The sequence below is a fragment of the Oncorhynchus kisutch genome, linkage group LG13, assembly GCF_002021735.2.
Source record: "Oncorhynchus kisutch isolate 150728-3 linkage group LG13, Okis_V2, whole genome shotgun sequence".
Lineage (NCBI taxonomy): Eukaryota > Metazoa > Chordata > Actinopteri > Salmoniformes > Salmonidae > Oncorhynchus > Oncorhynchus kisutch.
This window is the reverse complement of record NC_034186.2, coordinates 34,100,844-34,120,033: the sequence shown is the minus strand read 5'-3', so window position 1 is coordinate 34,120,033 and position 19,190 is coordinate 34,100,844. Positions and strand designations below refer to the sequence as shown.

The following is a 19,190-nucleotide window of genomic DNA, read 5'->3' as shown; positions in this document are numbered from 1 at the left end:
GAAAGAATATGCCTTAAAAAAATGTGATGGCAATATACATAAAGGTGGACGTTTGTCAGTTCCTTGAATATTGACAGACATCAGAATGAATGTCCCACCTTTGTTGGTAGTCACTACATTTCCCATCTAGCCTAGTAAAGTCATGTGCAACGTCTGGTCTCACATGACCTACTTGAGCTTTGACGTCAAATCCATGTTGAAAACTCTCTGGTAGAGGCAGAAGGTAAGGCAGGCTCTCTTCAACAAGAAAACGAAATAAAGGCTTGCCTCATATTTCCACCTATTTGTGCAGGATCTACTGGAGGAACAAACAAAACGGGTAACAAAATATTTAGTACTGTATGCATTGCATGCCTAACATGATGAACTGATAGTTTAAGTTTCAGGTTGTATTGTCACGTGCACAAGTACTGTGAAAATGCCTTTCTGGCAAGCTCTTCCCCAACAAAGCAGTAATCAATATCCGTAGTACTATAGAGTAATGTAGAACAAAAACACACGACCGATAGAAATAAGAAATACACGAGATCGTCAGTAAGCTATATAACGTTACAGGGGTCAGTGCCATTGTTCACTGTTTGCTTGGCAAGTTAATGTCAGTCTTAGGGGAGAGTCACTATAGGCTCAATGTAGTTTGAAGAATCAGACCTATTATTGTAAAGCTATGAAATATTATCCATTCCATGGTTGTTTTCATATTGTAGTGCAGAATTATATTGTACCCACTGGGCACAGACATCAGTTCAATGTCTAATTTACATCTGGTTGAGTTGTCAGCAATTTCATCAGATTTAGTTGGGGTTGAAATTTTGTGGAAACGACATTGATTCAACCAGTTTTGGTATTATTTTGTAGTGAAGGATTCAATTCAACTCAGGAAATTAACAGACCTCCCCTCCCTCCCACCCCAACCAACCATGCACAGTCAGCATATTTTCTCTCACACAGCCATGACTCCCGTTGTTGGCAGGAAGGCCACCGGCCTTGTAGCTGCCACTTTTACACCGCTCACTCCTGAAGGGTAGGTGATCTAACTTGTTTTATGGGTCATGTTATGTATGCATTTATGATTAGAGCTGTTGTTGACTTTACATTCTTCAACTTACTGTACTCTTTATCCAATCTCTCTCCCTCTCTCTCCACAGTGAAATCAACCTTTCAGAGATCAGACCCTACGTTGACTACCTGTTAAAGCAACAAGGTGTTAAGAGTATATTTGGTAAGAGCTTCCTCTTTACCTGGCTCCTTGAGGGGTATCCCCTCCGTTCAAACTTGTTCCCCCTCAGTTTTATGCCCCTACAGTAAATAAAACGTAAAATGATTGAGTGACAGGTTGACACAGAAAATATCAGCTGCACTGTGTCCGCACAATGGACAGAGCGGGCCGCAGTGTGTGTAGGGGGGTGATTAGGTATGACTCGTTTGGATTTCTGTAAAAAGCGTGAAACACTTCTCATCTCTGTGGTAGGCGAAGTGAATAATGTGATACGCCTCCGCCTGTAATTTTTCATTTATAAGGGCAGAGTCAAGTTAAAAGTTACCTGGTGAGGAGGACAGTTCGGCCTCCAACACACTGTCTCCTTCCTACCCCTCTGCTGTTCCTATGGAAAGTGCCCAATGATGGGATGGGGGGGGGGGTGAATGTTCCTGGGTGTGGCACGGAATTTGTCACTGTTTTGAGGTCTGGAGACAACCCCAGTGTCTCTTGTGCATCGTTTGGGAGAAAATGCTCCCTTACCTGCTTCAACAATGACTCATGCCAGGAAGTTTGTGCCACAGCATAGCCAAAAGCTTAGTCTACATTGTTTAGGGCCTGGGCAAAGTGTTCATCTGCCTCAGGGCAACTGCTATGATGTTCCTTTTATTTGCTCCAACAATCCACATTCACCAAATGGACATACATATTGACCAACAGGGTATCACGTAGCAGTGGTTGTCTGGAATGTGCCATTCTGCCAAGCTGTCACATGTCCATGAGTTTAAGCGGGGTGGTTAGAAATAGTGAACTGTGGGCCTCCCGAGTGGCACAGTAGTCTAAGGCACTGAATCACAGTGCTTGATGCGTCACTACAGCCCTGGGTTCGATCAGTTGAAGGGAAAATGACCACTGCTACATCCTGACAATATTTGAGGTTACTGCTTACGTGTGAGCAGTGTCTCAAGCATAAACGTGTCTCAAGCATCATTTTTAAATGTCCAGACAAGAATAAGGGGAGGGTTGTGTGGCGAAGACATGCTATAGGCACATCTCTCTCTCAATTTTTTTGTTTCTTTGTGCCAATTATTTGTCAATATTTTTAAATGCCCCATGAAATAAATAAATATATACACATACACACAGGCAAGAAAGATTATGTGAACCCTTTGGAATTACCTGGATTTCTGCATAAATTGGTCATCACATTTGATCTGATCTTCATCTAAGTCACAACAATAGACATAATAACACACACATTATTGTATTTTTCTTGTCTATATTGAATACATAATTTAAACATTCACAGTGTAGGTTGGGAAAAGTATGTGAACCCCTAGGCTAATGACTTCTCCAAAAGCTAATTGTCAGGAGTCAGCTAACCTGGAGTCCAATCAATGAAATGAGATTGGAGATGTTGCTTAGAGCTGCCTTGCCCTATAAAAAACACTAACACAATTTGAGTTTGCTATTCACAAGAAGCATTGCCTGATGTGAACCATGCCTCAAACAAAATAGATCACAGAATACCTAAGATGAAGAATTGTTGACTTGCATAAAGCTGGAAAGGGTTACAAAAGTATCTCTAAAAGCCTTGATGTTCATTAGTCCACAGTAAGACAAATTGTCTATAAAAGGAGAAAGTTCAGCACTGTTGCTACTCTCCCTATGAGTGGCTGTCCTGCAAAGATGACTGCAAGAGCAAAGCGCAGAATGCTCAATGAGGTTAAGAAGAATACTAGAGTGTCAGCTAATGACTTACAGAAATATCTGGAACATGCTAACATCTCTGACGAGTTTGTGATACGTAAAACACTAAACAAGAATGGTGTTCATGGGAGGACACCACAGAAGAAGCCACTGCAGTCCAAAAAAACATTGCTGCACGTCTGATGTTTGCTGAACTGCACCTGGATGTTCCACAGCGCTACTGGCAAAATATTCTGTGGACAGATGAAACTACTGTTGAGTTGTTTGGAAGGAACACACAACACTGTGGAGAAAAAAAGGCACAGCACACCAACATCAAAACCTCATCCCAGCTGTAAAGTATGGTGGAGGGATTATCATGTTTTGGGGCTGCCTCAGAGGAGGAAAAATTAATTCCCAAGTTTATCAAGACATTTTACAGGAGACTGTTAGGCTATCTGTCTGCCAATTGAAGCTCAACAGAAGTTGGGTGATGCAACAGGACAACGACTCAAAACACAGAAGTAAATCAACAACAGAAGAAAGTATGCCTAATGGTGTCCTGACCTCAACCCGATTTCAGTTGCTCTGGCATGACCTCAAGAGCACAGTTCACACCAGACATCCCAAGAATATTACTGAACTGAAACAGTTTTGTAAAGAGGAATGGTCCAAAATTCCTCCTGACGTTTGTGCAGGTCTGATCCGCAACTACAGAAAATGTTTGGTTGAGGTTATTGCTGCCAAAGAAGGGTCAACCAGTTTGGTTTCTCAAGTGACTGTCTCGCCTGGTTCACCAACTACTACTCAGACAGAGTTCAGTGTGTCAAATCGGAAGGCCTGTTGTCTGGACCTCTGGCAGTCTCTATGGGAGTGCCCATCCAACTATCTCATCCCCATATTATTTATTACATTTTTATATATATATTATTATATATTTTTTTTTGCACCCCAGTATCTTTACTTGCACATTCATCTTCTGCACATCTATCACTCTAGTGTTTATTTGCTAAATTGTAAATATTTCGCCACTATGTCCTATTTATTGCCTTAACTCCCTAATCTTACTTCATTTGCACACACTGTATATAGACTTTCCTATTGTGTTATTGACTGCGTTTGTTTATTCCATGTGTAACTCTGTTGTTTGTGTCGCACTGCTTTGGTTTATCTTGGTCAGGTCACAGTTGTAAATGAGAAATTGTTCTCTACTGGCTTACCTGGTTAAATAAAGGTGAAATAAAAAATAATAATCCAAGGGTTCATATACTTTATCCACCCTGCACTGTGAATGTTTACACGGTTTGTTCAATAAAGACATATGAATGTATAATTGTTTTATTAGTTTAAGCAGAATGTGTTTGCCTATTGTTGTGACCTAGATGAAGATAAGATCAAATTCTATGTCCAATTTATGCAAAAATCCATGTATTTCCAAAGGGTTCACATACTTCTTGCCACTGTATATACTGTACTTATCTGCAAAGTTAATCCCAACCTACTCCCCCATTTGGAATGTATGGTTACGGAAATTCTACAAAAAGACACGTTGTTTGGAGACCTCACAAACTGTGCAAAACATTTAACAGTTTACTGTCAATTTCCTCATTGTCTTTGTTTGGAGAGCATGTGTCTGATTTCTCCATGTTTAATGTTGTGTGAACGCGCACACTTTAGTTTGCATAGATATACCTGGCCTGTGTGCCAAGAATAGGTGTTCTAGTTAGTTCACTTTTGGGTAACCCAAGGGGAGGCAGTATCTGAGCCTGCTGGACCCCACCTGTTGGGTAACCCAAGGGGAGGCTGTATCTGAGCGCCTGCTGGACCCCACCTGTTGTGTAACCCAAGGGGAGGCTGTTTCTGAGCACCTGCTGGACCCCACCTGTTGGGTAACCCAAGGGGAGGCTGTATCTGAGCGCCTGCTGGACCCCACCTGTTGTGTAACCCAAGGGGAGGCTGTTTCTGAGCCTGGTGGACCCCACCTGTGCTTTATTAGTTAAGTCAGAATGTGCCTCATGAGAGGGTTTTTCTTTTGAATGCTGTCATTTTTGTGTATGTGTGTATACAGTGGGGCAAAAAAGTATTTAGTCAGCCACCAATTGTGCAAGTTCTCCCACTTAAAAAGATGAGGCCTGTAATTTTCATCATATGTACACTTCAACTATGACAGACAAAATTAGAAAAAAAATCCGGAAAATCACATTGTAGGATATTTAATGAATTTAATGCACAGGTGTTAGTTATGCCTCTGTTCTTTTCCCCAACTGCTCCACCAGTAAATGGCACGACAGGAGAAGGCATGTCTCTCACTGTGGAGGAGAGGAAGCTGCTTGCAGTAGAGTGGTGTCATCAGGGCAAGAACAAGTAAGTCTGTGAAAAAGTAATACAGAATGTGGTTATCAATTGTGTGTAATATGGTTTATACACTGAGTAGACAAAACATTAAGGACAACTATTTCCATGACAGACTGACCAGGTGAATCAAGGTGAAAGCTATGATCTCTTATTGATGTCACTTGTTAAATCCACTTCTATGAAGGGAAGGAGACCGGTTAATGAAGGATTTCTAAGTCTTGAGACAATTGAGACATGAATTGTGTATGTGTGCCATTCAGAGGGTGAATGGGTAAGACAAAAGTGCCTTTTGAACGGGGTATGGTAGTAGGTGCCTGGTGCACCGGTTTGTCAAGACCTGCACCATGGGCCAGCATCCCTGTGGAATGCTTTCGATACATTGTAGAGTCCATGCCCCAATGAATAGAGGCTGTTCTTAGGGCAAAAGGAGGTGGGGGTGGTGCAACTCAATATTAAGAAGGTGTTCCTAATGTTTGCTATGCTCAATGTATGTGGCAATACTGTTTCTCTGTGTGAATGAGTCACTGATAAAGCCTTGCTGGCTACTTGGCACACTTTGATGTGTCTTCACAGGCTGGAGCAGGTGATAGTGCACGTGGGCTGCATGAGTCTGAAGGACTCCCAGGAGCTGGTGAGTCATCCCTGCCACAACCTGCTGGGAGTCCTGCCTACCCATAACTAGTCTAAACTCGGCACAAGGCCTTGGAACAGCTCACAGTGTAAGGTGTCATACTATCTCCGTGTCCCCCATGCAGGCACGACATGCTGCTGAAATAGGAGCCGATGGGATATCAGTGATCTCCCCCTCTTTTTTCAAACCCGCCACCGCAGGTGGGTTGAGCCTATTTTTCGGGTTGTGACGTATACTTGTGGTTCTGTTTGCTCATTACGGTATGCCTAAGCCATTCCACTCGGATCAACTTTGCAGTGAAATTCACTGTAGGGATTTCCTTTCCTTACGCTGTTTCCTTCCACTGAACTCAGATGCTCTGAGGATGTTTCTCCAGGAAGTGGCTGCAGCCGCCCCAGCCATGCCCTTCTACTATTATCACATTCCAGCTGTGACCGGGGTCAACTGTGAGTACTCTGCTTTCAGTTGATATGATACAGTCGGTCACTTCTTGATGCACCTCTGCATGTGATACTCTAATATTCAGGGTTTGAATTAAAAGGATGTTGATTCTCAGCCACTCTTTTCTCCTGTCAGTGCGATCAAGGGATGTGTTGGAGGGGATAGCGAATCAGATCCCCTCGTTCCAGGGGCTGAAGTTCAGTGGCAGCGACCTGATGGACTTTGGCCAGTGTGTCAGCTATAGTCCATCTCACTGGTCACTCCTATATGGTATAGATGAGGTCAGCACTTCATCTTTCTCCTCCCTCTCTGTGCTTGTCTCTCTCTGTCAGTATGAAGATAACTTATCCTTAGAGCAGTGTTTCCCAACTCCAGTCCTCAAGTACCCCAAACAGTACACATTTTTATTGTAGCCCCAGACAAGCACACCTGATTCAACTTGTCAAATAATCATCAAGCCCTCGATCATTTAAATCAGGTGTTTTTATTTGGGGCACCAACAAAAATGTGTCCTGTTGGGATACTCGAGGACTGCCTTAGAGGCAAGTCGTGTTCAGTATGTTATGTTTATCTAATTAAATAATGTTTTACTCTTTAACAGCAACTGCTAGGAGCTTTGGCAATGGGTGCCAATGGGGCTGTAGGCAGGTTGGTCTCTATTTGATATCATACTTTAACCCTGAGAACTAGGCTCTCTGTGTGAAGGCAGTCCATTAGGCAGACACTTACAGTGCATTCTGAGGGTATTCAGACACCTTGACTTTTTCCACATTTAGTTATGTTACAGCCTTATTCTGAAATTGATCTACACACAATACCACATGACAAAGCAAAAACAGGTTTTTAGAAGAAGAAAAAATGAAATATCACATTTACATAATTATTCAGACCCTTTTACTCAGTACTTTGTTGAAGCACCTTTGGCAGCAATTACAGCCTTGAGTCTTCTTGGGTACGATGCTACAAGCTTAGCACACCTGTATTTGGGGAGTTTCTCCCATTCTTCTCTGCAGATCATCAAGCTCAGTCAGGTTGGATGGAGAGCTTCACTGCACAGCTATTTTCAGGTCTCTCCAGAGATGTTCGATCGTGTTCAAGTCCGGGCTCCGCTCGGTCATTCAGAGACTTGTCCCAAAGCCACTCCGCGTTGTCTTGGCTGTGTGCTAGAGTCATTGTCCTGTTGGAAGGTGAACCTTCGCCCCAGTCTGTGGTCCTGTTCTGGAGCAGGTTTTCATCAAGGATCTCTCTGTACTTTGCTCCGTTCATCTTTGCCTCGATCCTGACTCGTCTCCCAGTCCCTGCCACTGAAAAACATCCCCACAGCATGATGCTGCCACCACCATGCAGTCCCTGCCACTGAAAAACATCCCCACAGCATGATGCTGCCACCACCATGCTTCACTGTAGGGATGGTGCTAGGTTTCCTAGGAATAGTCTTGGTGGTTCCAAACTTCTTCCATTTTAAGAATGATGGAGGCCACTGTGTTCTTGGGGACCTTCAATGGTGCAGTAATGTCTTTTGATACCCTTCCCCAGATCTGTGCCTCGACACAATCCTGTCTCGGAGCTCTACAAATAATTCCTTTGACCTCATGGCTTGATCTTTGCTCTGACATGCACTGTCAACTGTGGGACCTTATATAGACAGGTGTGTGCCTTTCCAAATCATGTCCAATCCATTGAATTTACCATAGGTGGACTCTAGTTGGAGAAACATCTCAAGGATGATCATTGGAAACAAGATGCACTCGAGCTAAATTTCAAGTCTCATAGCAAAGGGTCTGAATACTTATGTAAGGTATTTTTTATTTGTTTTCTGTTTTACATTTTTGTTTTGTATTTTACCCCCTTTTTCTCCTCAATTTCAATCTTGTCTCGTCACTGCAACTTCCCAACGGGCTCGGGATGCGAAAGTCGATTTCATGCATCCTCCGAAACATGACCCGCCAAACCGCACTTCTTAACACCCGCTCGCTTAACCCTGAAGCCAGCCGCACCAATGTGTTGGAGGAAACACCGTTCAACTGACAACCTGGTCAGCCTGCAGGTGCCCGGCCCCCCACAAGGAGTCGCTACAGAGCGATAAGCCCTAACCCGGACGACGCTGGGCCAATTGTGTGCCGCCCTATGGGACTCCTGATCACAGCCGGTTGTAATAAAGCCCGGAATCGAATCCGGGTCTGTATTGACACGATGCAGTGCCTTAGAACGCTGCGCTACTCGGGATCCCCTTTTTATTTTTATGAATTAGCAAACATTTCATTATGGGGTATTGTGTGTAGATTGATTAAATAAAACATTTTCCTCAATTTTAGAATAAGGCTGTAACATAACAAAATGTAGAAAAAGTCAAGGGGTCTGAATACTTTCCGAATGCACTGTATGTCTTAGGAATGTCGCTCTCTCCCCAGCACATACAACTACCTGGGCAGCAGTGTGAACAGACTCATGTCAGCCTTTGATAAAGGGGACATCCCCAAGGCCAGGACTATACAGGTACACCTTCTTTTCAGCCTCAGACAAAACAACAACTCAGGACATCATTGTAGTTTTCCTAAATCTGTGATAATCTGTTTGATTCATGTCTTTGATCTCCCTTTGCAGTTCCAGGTGCAAGATATCCTCTGTTATGCAATAAATCTAGGTGAGTGAGTGCAACATTTTCACTCACAAGTCATTTCCATGTGTGTCATCTGTGAGATTAACCTAGAGTGAGTCTGTGCCTTTTGTGATATGATACTTTGTGTGTGTGTGCAGGGTTTGATTTGGCTGTGAATAAGCAGCTGATGAGTGAGGTGTCAGGATTGGCTCTGGGCCCTCCCCGCCTGCCCTTGCTGCCCTGCCCCCATCCCAAGGCACTCTCCATAGCACAGAGACTCCAGCAGATCCTCGGGGAGCAATGACAGCAGCACGGAGGCTTGGCTTTATAGGCCAGCCTGGGAGCATCACAGAGTCTGTTTAAACAGTCATGCATTTCTCTGTTTATCTAGACTCTCCCAAGATGTCAACTCTGAAATCTCCTATTCTGTTCTCCTGCATCTAACTGATTTTGATAAGGAGGAACAAAAAACATTAACACTGTACCCAATATGTTTGATTTAACTGACTATCGCCTGCACATGTATTCAAATGTAAAGAAACATTCCACTGCCAGAAGCCCAAAATGCCCCAAAAAAACACAGACATGCAAGAGGTGCAATCAAGCATCATGTAGTAGGGCATTAAGAGCATCAAGTGCATAGCGTACTAGGGAACTGTTAAAAATACCTTTAGCACCTTGTATCTTAAAATGGTTTCTGATATGTAATCTATATTGTTTTTATAGTGAGACCTGCAGGGTTGTTTTCTTCATTCTTTATTTGTTTTTACTCTCTTTGTCGTTTACAGGAGCAACAATGCATTTTTGTGTGGTCGATACCTTTTCGTATTAGACTGTAACCTAACCCTGAAGTAAATCAGTACATCTATAAGTTGAATTGCCACTGACCTCAAAAATGTGAACTGCATTCTTTCCGGTATTGTAGTCTTGATATTATCTTTAAAGTGAATTACAGTATAACTGAACTTGTATGTGAGTGAAAGGGAAATCTAAACAAAACTTGAATCATTTTTGTAAACACTCTTGGACATTGCATATGAAATAAAAGATCTGTTTTGGAATGTTATGCCATATAGATTTTCACCTGTTATTCTCCCAAGTTTCATGTTCATTTGTTTGTCTCTATCTTTCTGTGTTATGATTCTGGGCTCTGCAGAGTATGACTTCAGTTTCAGATCTCTTTCAGTACTTGTAAACCAAAAAGTAGAATGATCTCAGAGGTTGTGTGCCTGCCTGCCTCTGTCAGACAGAGAAGTGCTTTGTCCATGTCAGTCCCTCTTGGCTGTGGTGTCTGCGGTCTCTGTGTTCTTAGTCGCTCCCGTCCTCCCCCTCTACTTCCCTGACCCTCTACTTCCCTGACCCTTTCCATATCCGCTATTGACTATACTACACATTCCACCCGTGATCATACACACTTTTCACTCTTCTGACGTGAGAGGAGAGACCAAGCCAGCCTTTCTACTCAATAACAGTATCGCCAACTCTTGGACAGAATGAAACTTTGGACATGTTCTCTTTGAGGCTATTGAAGCATAGCTGTTGTGAAATCTATTGGAATTTGATTAAATGTGTACAGGAGAGAGAGACCGGGACAGGCAGAGCCGGAGGGAATGAGCGAGGGAGAGGGGTGTGTGGTTTTGGCTGGGATAAGAAAAGAGATGGTTGGTCAGGAATCTGGCTGAAGGACAGTGGGAGGAGGAACACATGATGTTCAGAAGTCTCTCAGAGGAACTGAAGCTCTCTTCGAGCCTATGCTTTGGTACGGTAAGTTGGGTTATTGATAACAGAGCAATGGTTTGGGTTTATCTTGGGTTTTATCTTTGGGTGTTCTTGTTGGGGTGTAGCCCCTCACAGCTGCATGGGCAGGTTATTCTAGGTAAGGGAGAAGTGTGTGGAGGGGCAGTGGAGGGCCAGTGTGACACCAACCTCACATGTGTGTCTGTGAAGCCCGCTGACAAGGAGCAAACACCCAGTGCTGGACTCTGCAGCCGTGAGTCTACCTGTTACTATTCCCAATATTATGTGTTCCATATTTGGACTTTTATTTGTTTTATTCATGAGTGTATTTGAAAAGCAGTTAGATAAATAGTTATTTGCGTCCTCTAGTGAACTCCACTTTGGCTATGACAATGGAATTGCAGTATTGTAACTAACTACAGAGGTGCGTGCAGTGCATCATATTGTCTATATCGCCCACAGCTCCCCTTGCCCCAGGCTGTGTGCCATGCTCTGGAGTGCTGTGTCCCCATGCCAGGCGAGTCTGCCCTGGGGGACATGTCACTGAGCCGTGTGGCTGCTGCCCACAGTGTGCCCGTCAGATGGGCCAGGTGTGTGGAGGCCCCCACTGGGAGAAAGGCTACTGTGACAGAGACCTCACCTGCACCCTGTTCACCGGACGCAGCCCTGCCAGACCCCCACACACCGGCGTGTGCAAAGGTAAGAGGATTGGTTCTAACAGATGGGGCTTAAGAGGGCACATTGAGGTACGGCCCCTGTACAAATTTAAGCATTGCGTAACAGCCACAGTGATGAAAGTGGTGCATGGTTGTGTATTATGTAACAGCTTACGTTTGTTAATGGGTGACTGTGTATGTCTGCCTATAACCTACTTAAACTACATATTCATAATTATTACATATCTATGTATAAATCTTTTATCTATACATTATCAGGACAGAATGGTCGTGTCGGGGGAGGGGTGTGTCTCTGTTAACACCTGGTCTCTAATATGAAAGAAGTCTCGAGCTTCTGCTCGCCAGAGTTAGAATACCTCATGATAAGCTGTAGACCGTACTATTTACCAAGAGTTTATCTATATTTTGCTATCTATTTACCACCACAAACCGATGTCGGCACTAAGACCTCACTCAACGAGCTGTATAAGTACATAGGAAAACAAGAAAATGCTCATCCAGTGGCAGCGCAGGGAAACTGAAATCTGTTTTACCTCATTTCTACCAGCATGTCACCTGTGTAAGTAGAGGCGAAAACACTCTAGATCACCTTTCCTCCACACACAGAGACGCATACAAAGCTCTCCCTCACCCTCCATTTAGCAAATCTGACCATAACTCTATCCTCCTGATTCCTGCTTACAAGCATAAACTCAAACAGGAAGTTCCAGTTACACACATGCTTAATATAGATGTGGTCTGATGAAGCAGATGCTAAACTACAGGACTGTTTCGATAGCAGACTGGAATATGTTTTGGGATTAATCCAATTGCATTCAGGAGTTTACTACATCAGTCACCGCCTTCATTAATAATAAGTGCATCGATAACATCGTCCCCACAGTGACAGTACATAGATATCCCAACCAGAAGCCATGGATTACAGGCAACATCCGCACTGAGTTAAAGGCTAGATCTTCCACTTTCAAGGAGTGGGAGAAACGCTTATAAGAAATCCCGATACACCCTCCAATGAACCATCAAACAGGCAAAGTGACAATACAGAATCCTATTACATCGACTCTGATGATCGTTGGATGTGGCAGGGCTTGCAAACTATCACGGATTACAAAGGGAAACCCAGCCGCAAGCTGTCCAGACAAACTATATACCTTCCATGCTCGCGTCGTAGCTAGCAACACTGAACCATGCATGAGAGCACCAGCTGTTCCAGACGACTGTGTGATCACGCTCTCCGTAGCCGATGTAAGACCTTTAAACAGGTTAGCATTTACAAGGCCGCAGGACCAGATGGATTACCAGGATGTGTACTCAGAGCATGCGCTGGTAAGTGTCTTCACTAACATTTTCAACCTCTCCCTGACCCAGTCTGTAACACCTACATATTTAAGCAGACCACCATAGGTTACCTTGGCATTCTTGGGCACAGGTACTATTTAAATGACTATCGCCCCGTAGCACTCGCATTTGTAGCCATGAAATGCTTTGAAAGGCAGGTCATCACCACCACCATCCCAGACACCCTGGACCCACTTCAATTCACATACCGCCCCAACAGATCCACAGATGACGCAATCTCTATTGCACTCCCTACTGCCCTTTCCAACCTGGACAAAAGGAACACCTACATGAGAATGCTGTTCATTGACTACAGCTCAGCATTTAACACCATAGTGCCCTCAACTCATCACTAAACTAAGGACTCTGGGATTAAACACCTCGTCTGCAACTGGATCCTGGAGTTCCTGGCGGGCTGCCCCCAGGTGGTGAGGGTAGGCAACAACACATCTGCCACGTTGACAATCAACACGGGGGCCCCTCAGAGGGACGTGCTTAGTCCCCTCCAGTACTACCTGATCAACAACGACTGTGTGGCCGTGCACAACACCATCATTAAATTTACCGACGACACGGCGGTGGTAGGCCTGATCATCGACGACGATGAGACAACATGGCAGTGTGGTGCCCGGACAATAACCTCTCCCTCAATATCAGCAAGACAAAGAAGCTGATTGTGGACTACAGGAAATGGAGGGCTGAGTATGCCCCCCATCCACAGACAGGGCTGTAGTGGAGCAGGTCGTGAGCTTCAAGTTCCTCGGTGTCCACATCCCTCAGGAATTATCATGGTCCACACACACCAACACAGTTGTGAAGAGGGCACGACAACACCTCTTCCCACTCAGGAGGCTGAAAAGATTTGGCATGGGCCCTCAGATCCTCAAAGTTATACAGCTGCACAAGTGAGAGCATCTTGACTGGCTGCATCACCCCTTGGTATGACAACTGCTTGGCACCTGACCGCAAGGAGCTACATCATTTCAATGATGAGTGAGAAAGTTAGACGCACAAATATCAAACCCCCACAAAAAAATGCAAAGATGACATTAAAGCTGATTTTAACCTCAGTCATTGTATCATTTCAAATCCAAAGTGCTGTATTACAGAGCCAAAACAACAACAAAAAACATTGCCACTGTCCCAATTCTTTTGGAGCTCACTGTATCTACCTCAATTACCTCATACCCCTGCACATTGACTCTGTATTGTTACCGTGTATATAGCCAAGTTATCGTTACTCATTTTGTATTTATTTATCAATTTATCTTTTTTTGTGTCTCTACATTGTTGGGAAGGGCCCGTATGTAAGCGTTTAACTATTTGTTTACGAAGCATGTCACAAATAAAATTGTATTTTATTTGACATATATTATAACAGATCTTCAAATAAATTGTTACCTTTCTCGTTACCTTATTCCAGTAATCTCACCCTTTCTGTGACTCTCCCCTGTCGTGTTCCAGTGTTACATGGGCATCAGGCAGACCCCCTGGCAGACCCCCTATGCCCCTGGATGTGGGGCTGCAACGTCAGGGCAGGGGCCTGTGACTGCTACTCTCTACAGACTTGCCATGCTGCCTTCTCCTATCACAGTTTGGACCAATGTCTCAAAACAATGAGAGGTGAGATACATAGACCTAGGCATCCATGTATACGGACACACATACTGATAAGGTTGGAAAGTACTGTAGCCTTTCAAAGTTTTGTAGAATAAGCTCCAGCTGTATGTGCTTTTGATGTTTTAGGCATATAATTGAAACTTGGCTATCAATTTTCCAGGGGATGAGCTCTGGAGTGAGATGGAGGAACAAGGGGAGCATACATGTGTGGAATGGGGCTGTGAGTTGCAGGGAAGCCAGTGTGTGTGTATGGAGAGGAGCTGCTACTCACCCACACCATTATTCTCTGAAGACACCTGTGAAAACATGCTGCGTGAGTTTCACCACAAAAATAATAACCAACTGCTGCAACACAGTAAATCGATATTTTGCGAACAATATGGTATTCAAAAACGAAACGTGAACATCTATACATTAATCTCCGTTCCTCTTTCTCTCCACATGTCTATCTCAGAAAGAGCTCGCTGCAGCAATGTAAACTGCCCTGAGGTCCAAGTCCCTTCCTGCCCTGCTGATTCCTTCCTCACTGAGCCTTACATTCCTCATGGCCAATGCTGCCCCCTGGTGCCAGCTATCTGCACATGCAACTTCGATAAATGCCCGTTGGCACCCCCGACCTGTCCTCCTGGCCAGCAAGTCCACGGTGTGGAGAGCAGGGATGGTCTTCCAGGGGCTTGTTGCCACCAGTACCAGTGTGTGTAGGGTTAGGCACTGCTTAGGCAGCAAAGTTTGATGAGATGACAGACAAAGAGAAAGAAGAGAGAAGGGGTAGACAGGCCAAAGGAAAGTGCCATGACCTCAAACAGAGCTGGACTCGACAGACAGGACTCCACTGGTTAATAGCTGATGGATTGCATGGGCAATTTTATATGCATATTGACTCACACATTGCCTACAGTTTTTATTTCTGAAATCATGGCATTAATCGCTTTTTTGAGCAACGTTGCCTAAATGTAACTAAAACCATTTAACTCAATTCTAATACATTCTAATACATCATTGATAATCGGTTGGGAGGAATAGGCTACTGTGCCCGTGGTAGGATACTGGATGTCATGTGCTTATTTTCATAATAAAGGAAACAATAGACCCCTCTTTTCAAATGACATGAGTCGTGATTTATATTTTATGCATCGTGGTCATTTTATTTCATCCCAGAGGCTATTCGATTATAATAAGTGAGGGAGTATCGCGGAACCTTTGAGGCATTCCTGTCTGGGATGGACGGTCAGATTTGAGCGACACCCAAAGCACTAGCGTTTCCGGCCAGCTCAGCGCGTCCGGAGTGTTGTGTTGTCAATCTAGCTACTGACTGTCATTAGCTTTCACTTAGCGACACTGGCGATCACTAGTGGTGGACAATAACAAATTCAGTTCCAAAATGGTGCTGCTGACAATGATCGCTCGGTTGGCGGATGGACTGCCGCTTGCCGCCTCAATGCAGGAGGACGAACAGGTTAATATTTCTGGTTTTCCTAATGCCATTTATGTTAGCTTGAATTGATAGTGCTAGCTATCTATCGTCCCACCTACTATTGGCAAATCGTTTTTCGCTAGTGTGCTACGTGTGCAATATGGACCTTGTCATCTATGCAGGCCTACTTTCTTCATAATAAAATCATATTATATGAGCTTGATTGTGTCTGACATTTAAATCCAGATGGACGTATTCCAGCTGTGTCAGAGTAACAGGCAGCTAATAATTGAATGGCCTAGCTACAGATGTGTTTAAACCAATATTGTTGGTATCCATTAGTGGGAGTTAGAGGATAGGTACTGTTTGGTGTAGCTTGGCAATGCTTTCTTCGTCCTCGATACGTAGTAACGGGAGTCTCGTAAACTGGCCATGTCCAGTTGCACGGGGTCCGTTCGAATTCAGAAAATGCTCCTTTATTAAATTAAGTACTTTTTTTGCTACATTTAGTAATCCAACACTGCCATCTTTTCTATCTCAAGTCTTCTCTAATTGACCGAGACAGGTGGGTGTTTACCCCTAAGTGCCGCATGTCTTCATCAATGAGCGAATACTTTAAATATACAAGATGGTGGTGTACACGTTGTTGGATTACTTAGACCCCCCAAATTACTTATTTTAATAAAGGAGGATTTTCTAAACTCAAACGTACCCCGTGCAACTGGACATTGCCATTTTGAGACTCCTGTTTCCACAACTCGAGGTCGAAAATGCTCTGCTACACCAAACAGTACCGATCATGTAATGTATACCAAAAATCTTCGGTTAAATCACATTATCTGGTGTAACAATCTCTAGCCGCTAATGGCCAGGCTTAGTCAGATCATGTGATACATTTTGAATGTTGGAATACTGTATCTCCTTTGGTTAATAAAGTAGGTCCATTGAGTAAATTCTGCTCAAGTTCATTTGCGATTTGTGACGGTCTACTGTACTCCCACAAATTGTTTATCAAAAGCATCATTCATTCTTGTTATTTCCTTGTAGTTGTAGCAAATAAGGCGGCAATGTATTACCGAGTTGCTGTAGGCTACATGTGAGTCTTGCCACCTGCTGGAAGAACTCTAACATGTTTCCCTTGCTTTCCTAACTGCTCTCCCAAAGGGAAGTGAGAAGGTTGGTCTTTTCTCTGCACTGTAACCGATGCTTGGAAATCATACACATTGTTCCTGTGATGTGTCACTGTGTTTACCATACCCAGACCACCCGCTTCTTTGTTAATGACGTTTATATTGATCCCAATCATTGGTTCAGTGTCCTTTTAAATCTTCTTGGATGCTTAACCTCTTGCTCTGTCCTGTGTTTAGTTGGGTCGGGACCTGCAACAGTACCAGAGCCAGGCTAAACAGCTGTTCAGGAAACTGAATGACCAGAGTCCCACACGTTGCACATTAGAGGCAGGATCCATGTCCTTTCAGTGAGTTCAAACCACACTCTCTTGGCAAAACACTAGTCATAACACACCTTTCTCAAATGTTTTTTAAAGAGTAATGACTTGCACTAATAAGCAGGCATCCACTGACCGTTATGCATCCCAGACACTGACTCATGTTTCCCTTATGTTTCTCCCTCCAGCTACGTCATAGAAAAGGGAGTAGTTTACCTAGTGCTGTCTGAAGCAAGCTTTCCCAAAAAACTTGCCTTTGCTTACCTGGAAGACCTGCAGGCAGAGTTCCATGAACAGCACGGGAAGAAGGTCCCCACTGTGTCCCGGCCGTACTCCTTCATTGAGTTTGGTGAGATTCAATGAAATATATCATCATTAGAATCCCTACTAACATCCCAATGTTGATTTAATAGGAAACCCTAGCATTAAATTATGAATAAATATGCCATAAAGTCCTGTAATGTTCCCATGTCTCTTTTTTATGGAGTTTTTCCCTCTCTGTCTACAGACACCTACATTCAGAAGACCAAGAAGTCCTACATAGACAGCCGAGCCCGTAGGAACCTGGGCAGCATCAACACAGAGCTGCAGGACGTCCAGAGGATCATGGTGGCCAACATTGAGGAAGTATTGCAACGAGGGGAGGCCTTGTCTGGTAATGTCTACTTCTTGTTCTTCCTTCTCATATATTTACAGTGATAATGGTTCATGTAGGTCGATGTATAACTGAAACCCCTCTATTATACAAACCTTATCTCCGATGTCTAACTAGGGCCAGGCTTATTTCATTAGCATAAATGTATATCATTGCAACAGAATGATAATAGGTAGAATGTAAATGTTAGAATTCACTAGATTCACTAATAAAGGGAGTATCACTTCTGTTACATACTGTTCGTCAAGCTCTGACAAAGAATAGTGCTTCAGAGGAAGAGGAAGCAGATGCCATTCTCACTTGTGTTAAATGAGGATTTGTTCTGGTTTCTGTTCCCTCTGATCACCTGGATCCACTCCTATCACATCCAGCTCTGGACTCCAAGGCCAGTAATCTGTCCAGCCTGTCAAAGAAGTACAGAAGCGATGCCAAGTACCTGAACACTCGTTCCACCTATGCTAAGCTGGCCGCAGGCGGGGTCTTCTTCATTATGCTTATCGTCTACGTCCGCTTCTGGTGGCTCTGAGAGAGGAGAGGAGATAGGGGAGGGGTTGGAGAAGAGCTGGAAGAAGTTGAGCTCTGGTCTCACATTCTATCCAATATGGGATCCCTCCTTTTAACACAAGACTGTTGAAGACTTGTTTTTCCCAACTGTCTGTCCATATATCTATAAAGTAATTACATGTTATGTTTTATTAGCAATTAGGTAGTCATCCTGTAGTGGTTATACCTTGGAGTTGAAAGAGTGTAGAGTATTGCATGTGAGAATGTTTGTTTGTTTTGTGTGTGTTACCAAATCCTGTATGATGACATATCTTCTCTTATCAATTTAGTTGTGTATAGCAGTAAGAGAGAAAAATCTACATAGTTATATTTACTCAGAGGACATCATAAGGGCTTTGCCGTTAATAACACTACTATTATTATGTTGGCATTGTGGTTTGGTGGAGATTTCTTAATGGTTAACCTGCTGTTCTGGGGTGATCAATCACATTACATGTGATATTGGCTGCAGAAATAATATTCCTCATTCACCTTCATCTTCACGCTGAGAGATTGGAACAGTTTAACACCAGACCAGACACATTCATCAGTTGATGTCTAAAGGGGGCATCTTTTATTTTGTAAAAAGTTTACACAAGTGAAGACACCATGTTAAAAAAAAAATCTGGATGAGAATTGTAGCTAGTTTATGTTATGTAGCTGGCTTATGCTAATCAGTGGCTGGATAGGATAATGAATTTCAACTTCACTGTTTCGTCTGCTATAAATAAAATGATTTTCACTAAAGTATTGAATTTCTACTACAGAATGCAAACTTGGTAACAAGTCAAGATTCTTGCTGTATCGTTCTATCGAAACACTTGTATTCCTGCCCTGTGCTTGGTCATG

General features: G+C 43.5%; 2 protein-coding genes across 5 annotated transcripts; both read left to right on the top strand.

Moving 5' to 3' along the window:
- The first annotated feature begins 178 nt into the window (after positions 1-178).
- npl (N-acetylneuraminate pyruvate lyase (dihydrodipicolinate synthase)) lies at positions 179-10,000 on the top strand. Of its 2 annotated transcripts, none has more exons than XM_020499006.2 (12): positions 179-319; positions 949-1,021; positions 1,146-1,219; positions 5,161-5,248; positions 5,813-5,870; positions 5,995-6,070; positions 6,224-6,316; positions 6,447-6,592; positions 6,913-6,959; positions 8,723-8,807; positions 8,916-8,955; positions 9,069-10,000. In XM_020499006.2, exons 2-12 carry the CDS (start codon positions 951-953, stop codon positions 9,212-9,214), a joined length of 924 nt encoding a protein of 307 aa, XP_020354595.1. In that variant the 5' UTR covers positions 179-319; positions 949-950; the 3' UTR covers positions 9,215-10,000. The 2 variants fall into 2 exon arrangements, with proteins under 2 accessions (XP_020354595.1, XP_020354594.1); XM_020499005.2 differs by having other exon boundaries at positions 926-1,021.
- Positions 10,001-10,324: 324 nt separating this feature from the next.
- sec22bb (SEC22 homolog B, vesicle trafficking protein b) lies at positions 10,325-19,089 on the top strand. Of its 3 annotated transcripts, XM_031786069.1 has the most exons (10): positions 10,325-10,900; positions 11,110-11,346; positions 14,127-14,285; positions 14,443-14,595; positions 14,737-15,738; positions 16,861-16,872; positions 17,064-17,173; positions 17,332-17,492; positions 17,652-17,798; positions 18,170-19,089. In XM_031786069.1, exons 5-10 carry the CDS (start codon positions 15,664-15,666, stop codon positions 18,322-18,324), a joined length of 660 nt encoding a protein of 219 aa, XP_031641929.1. In that variant the 5' UTR covers positions 10,325-10,900; positions 11,110-11,346; positions 14,127-14,285; positions 14,443-14,595; positions 14,737-15,663; the 3' UTR covers positions 18,325-19,089. The 3 variants fall into 3 exon arrangements, with proteins under 3 accessions (XP_031641929.1, XP_020354598.1, XP_020354596.2); XM_020499009.2 differs by lacking the exon at positions 16,861-16,872; XM_020499007.2 differs by lacking the exons at positions 16,861-16,872; positions 17,064-17,173; positions 17,332-17,492; positions 17,652-17,798; positions 18,170-19,089 and having other exon boundaries at positions 14,737-15,388.
- The last annotated feature ends 101 nt before the right edge of the window (positions 19,090-19,190 follow it).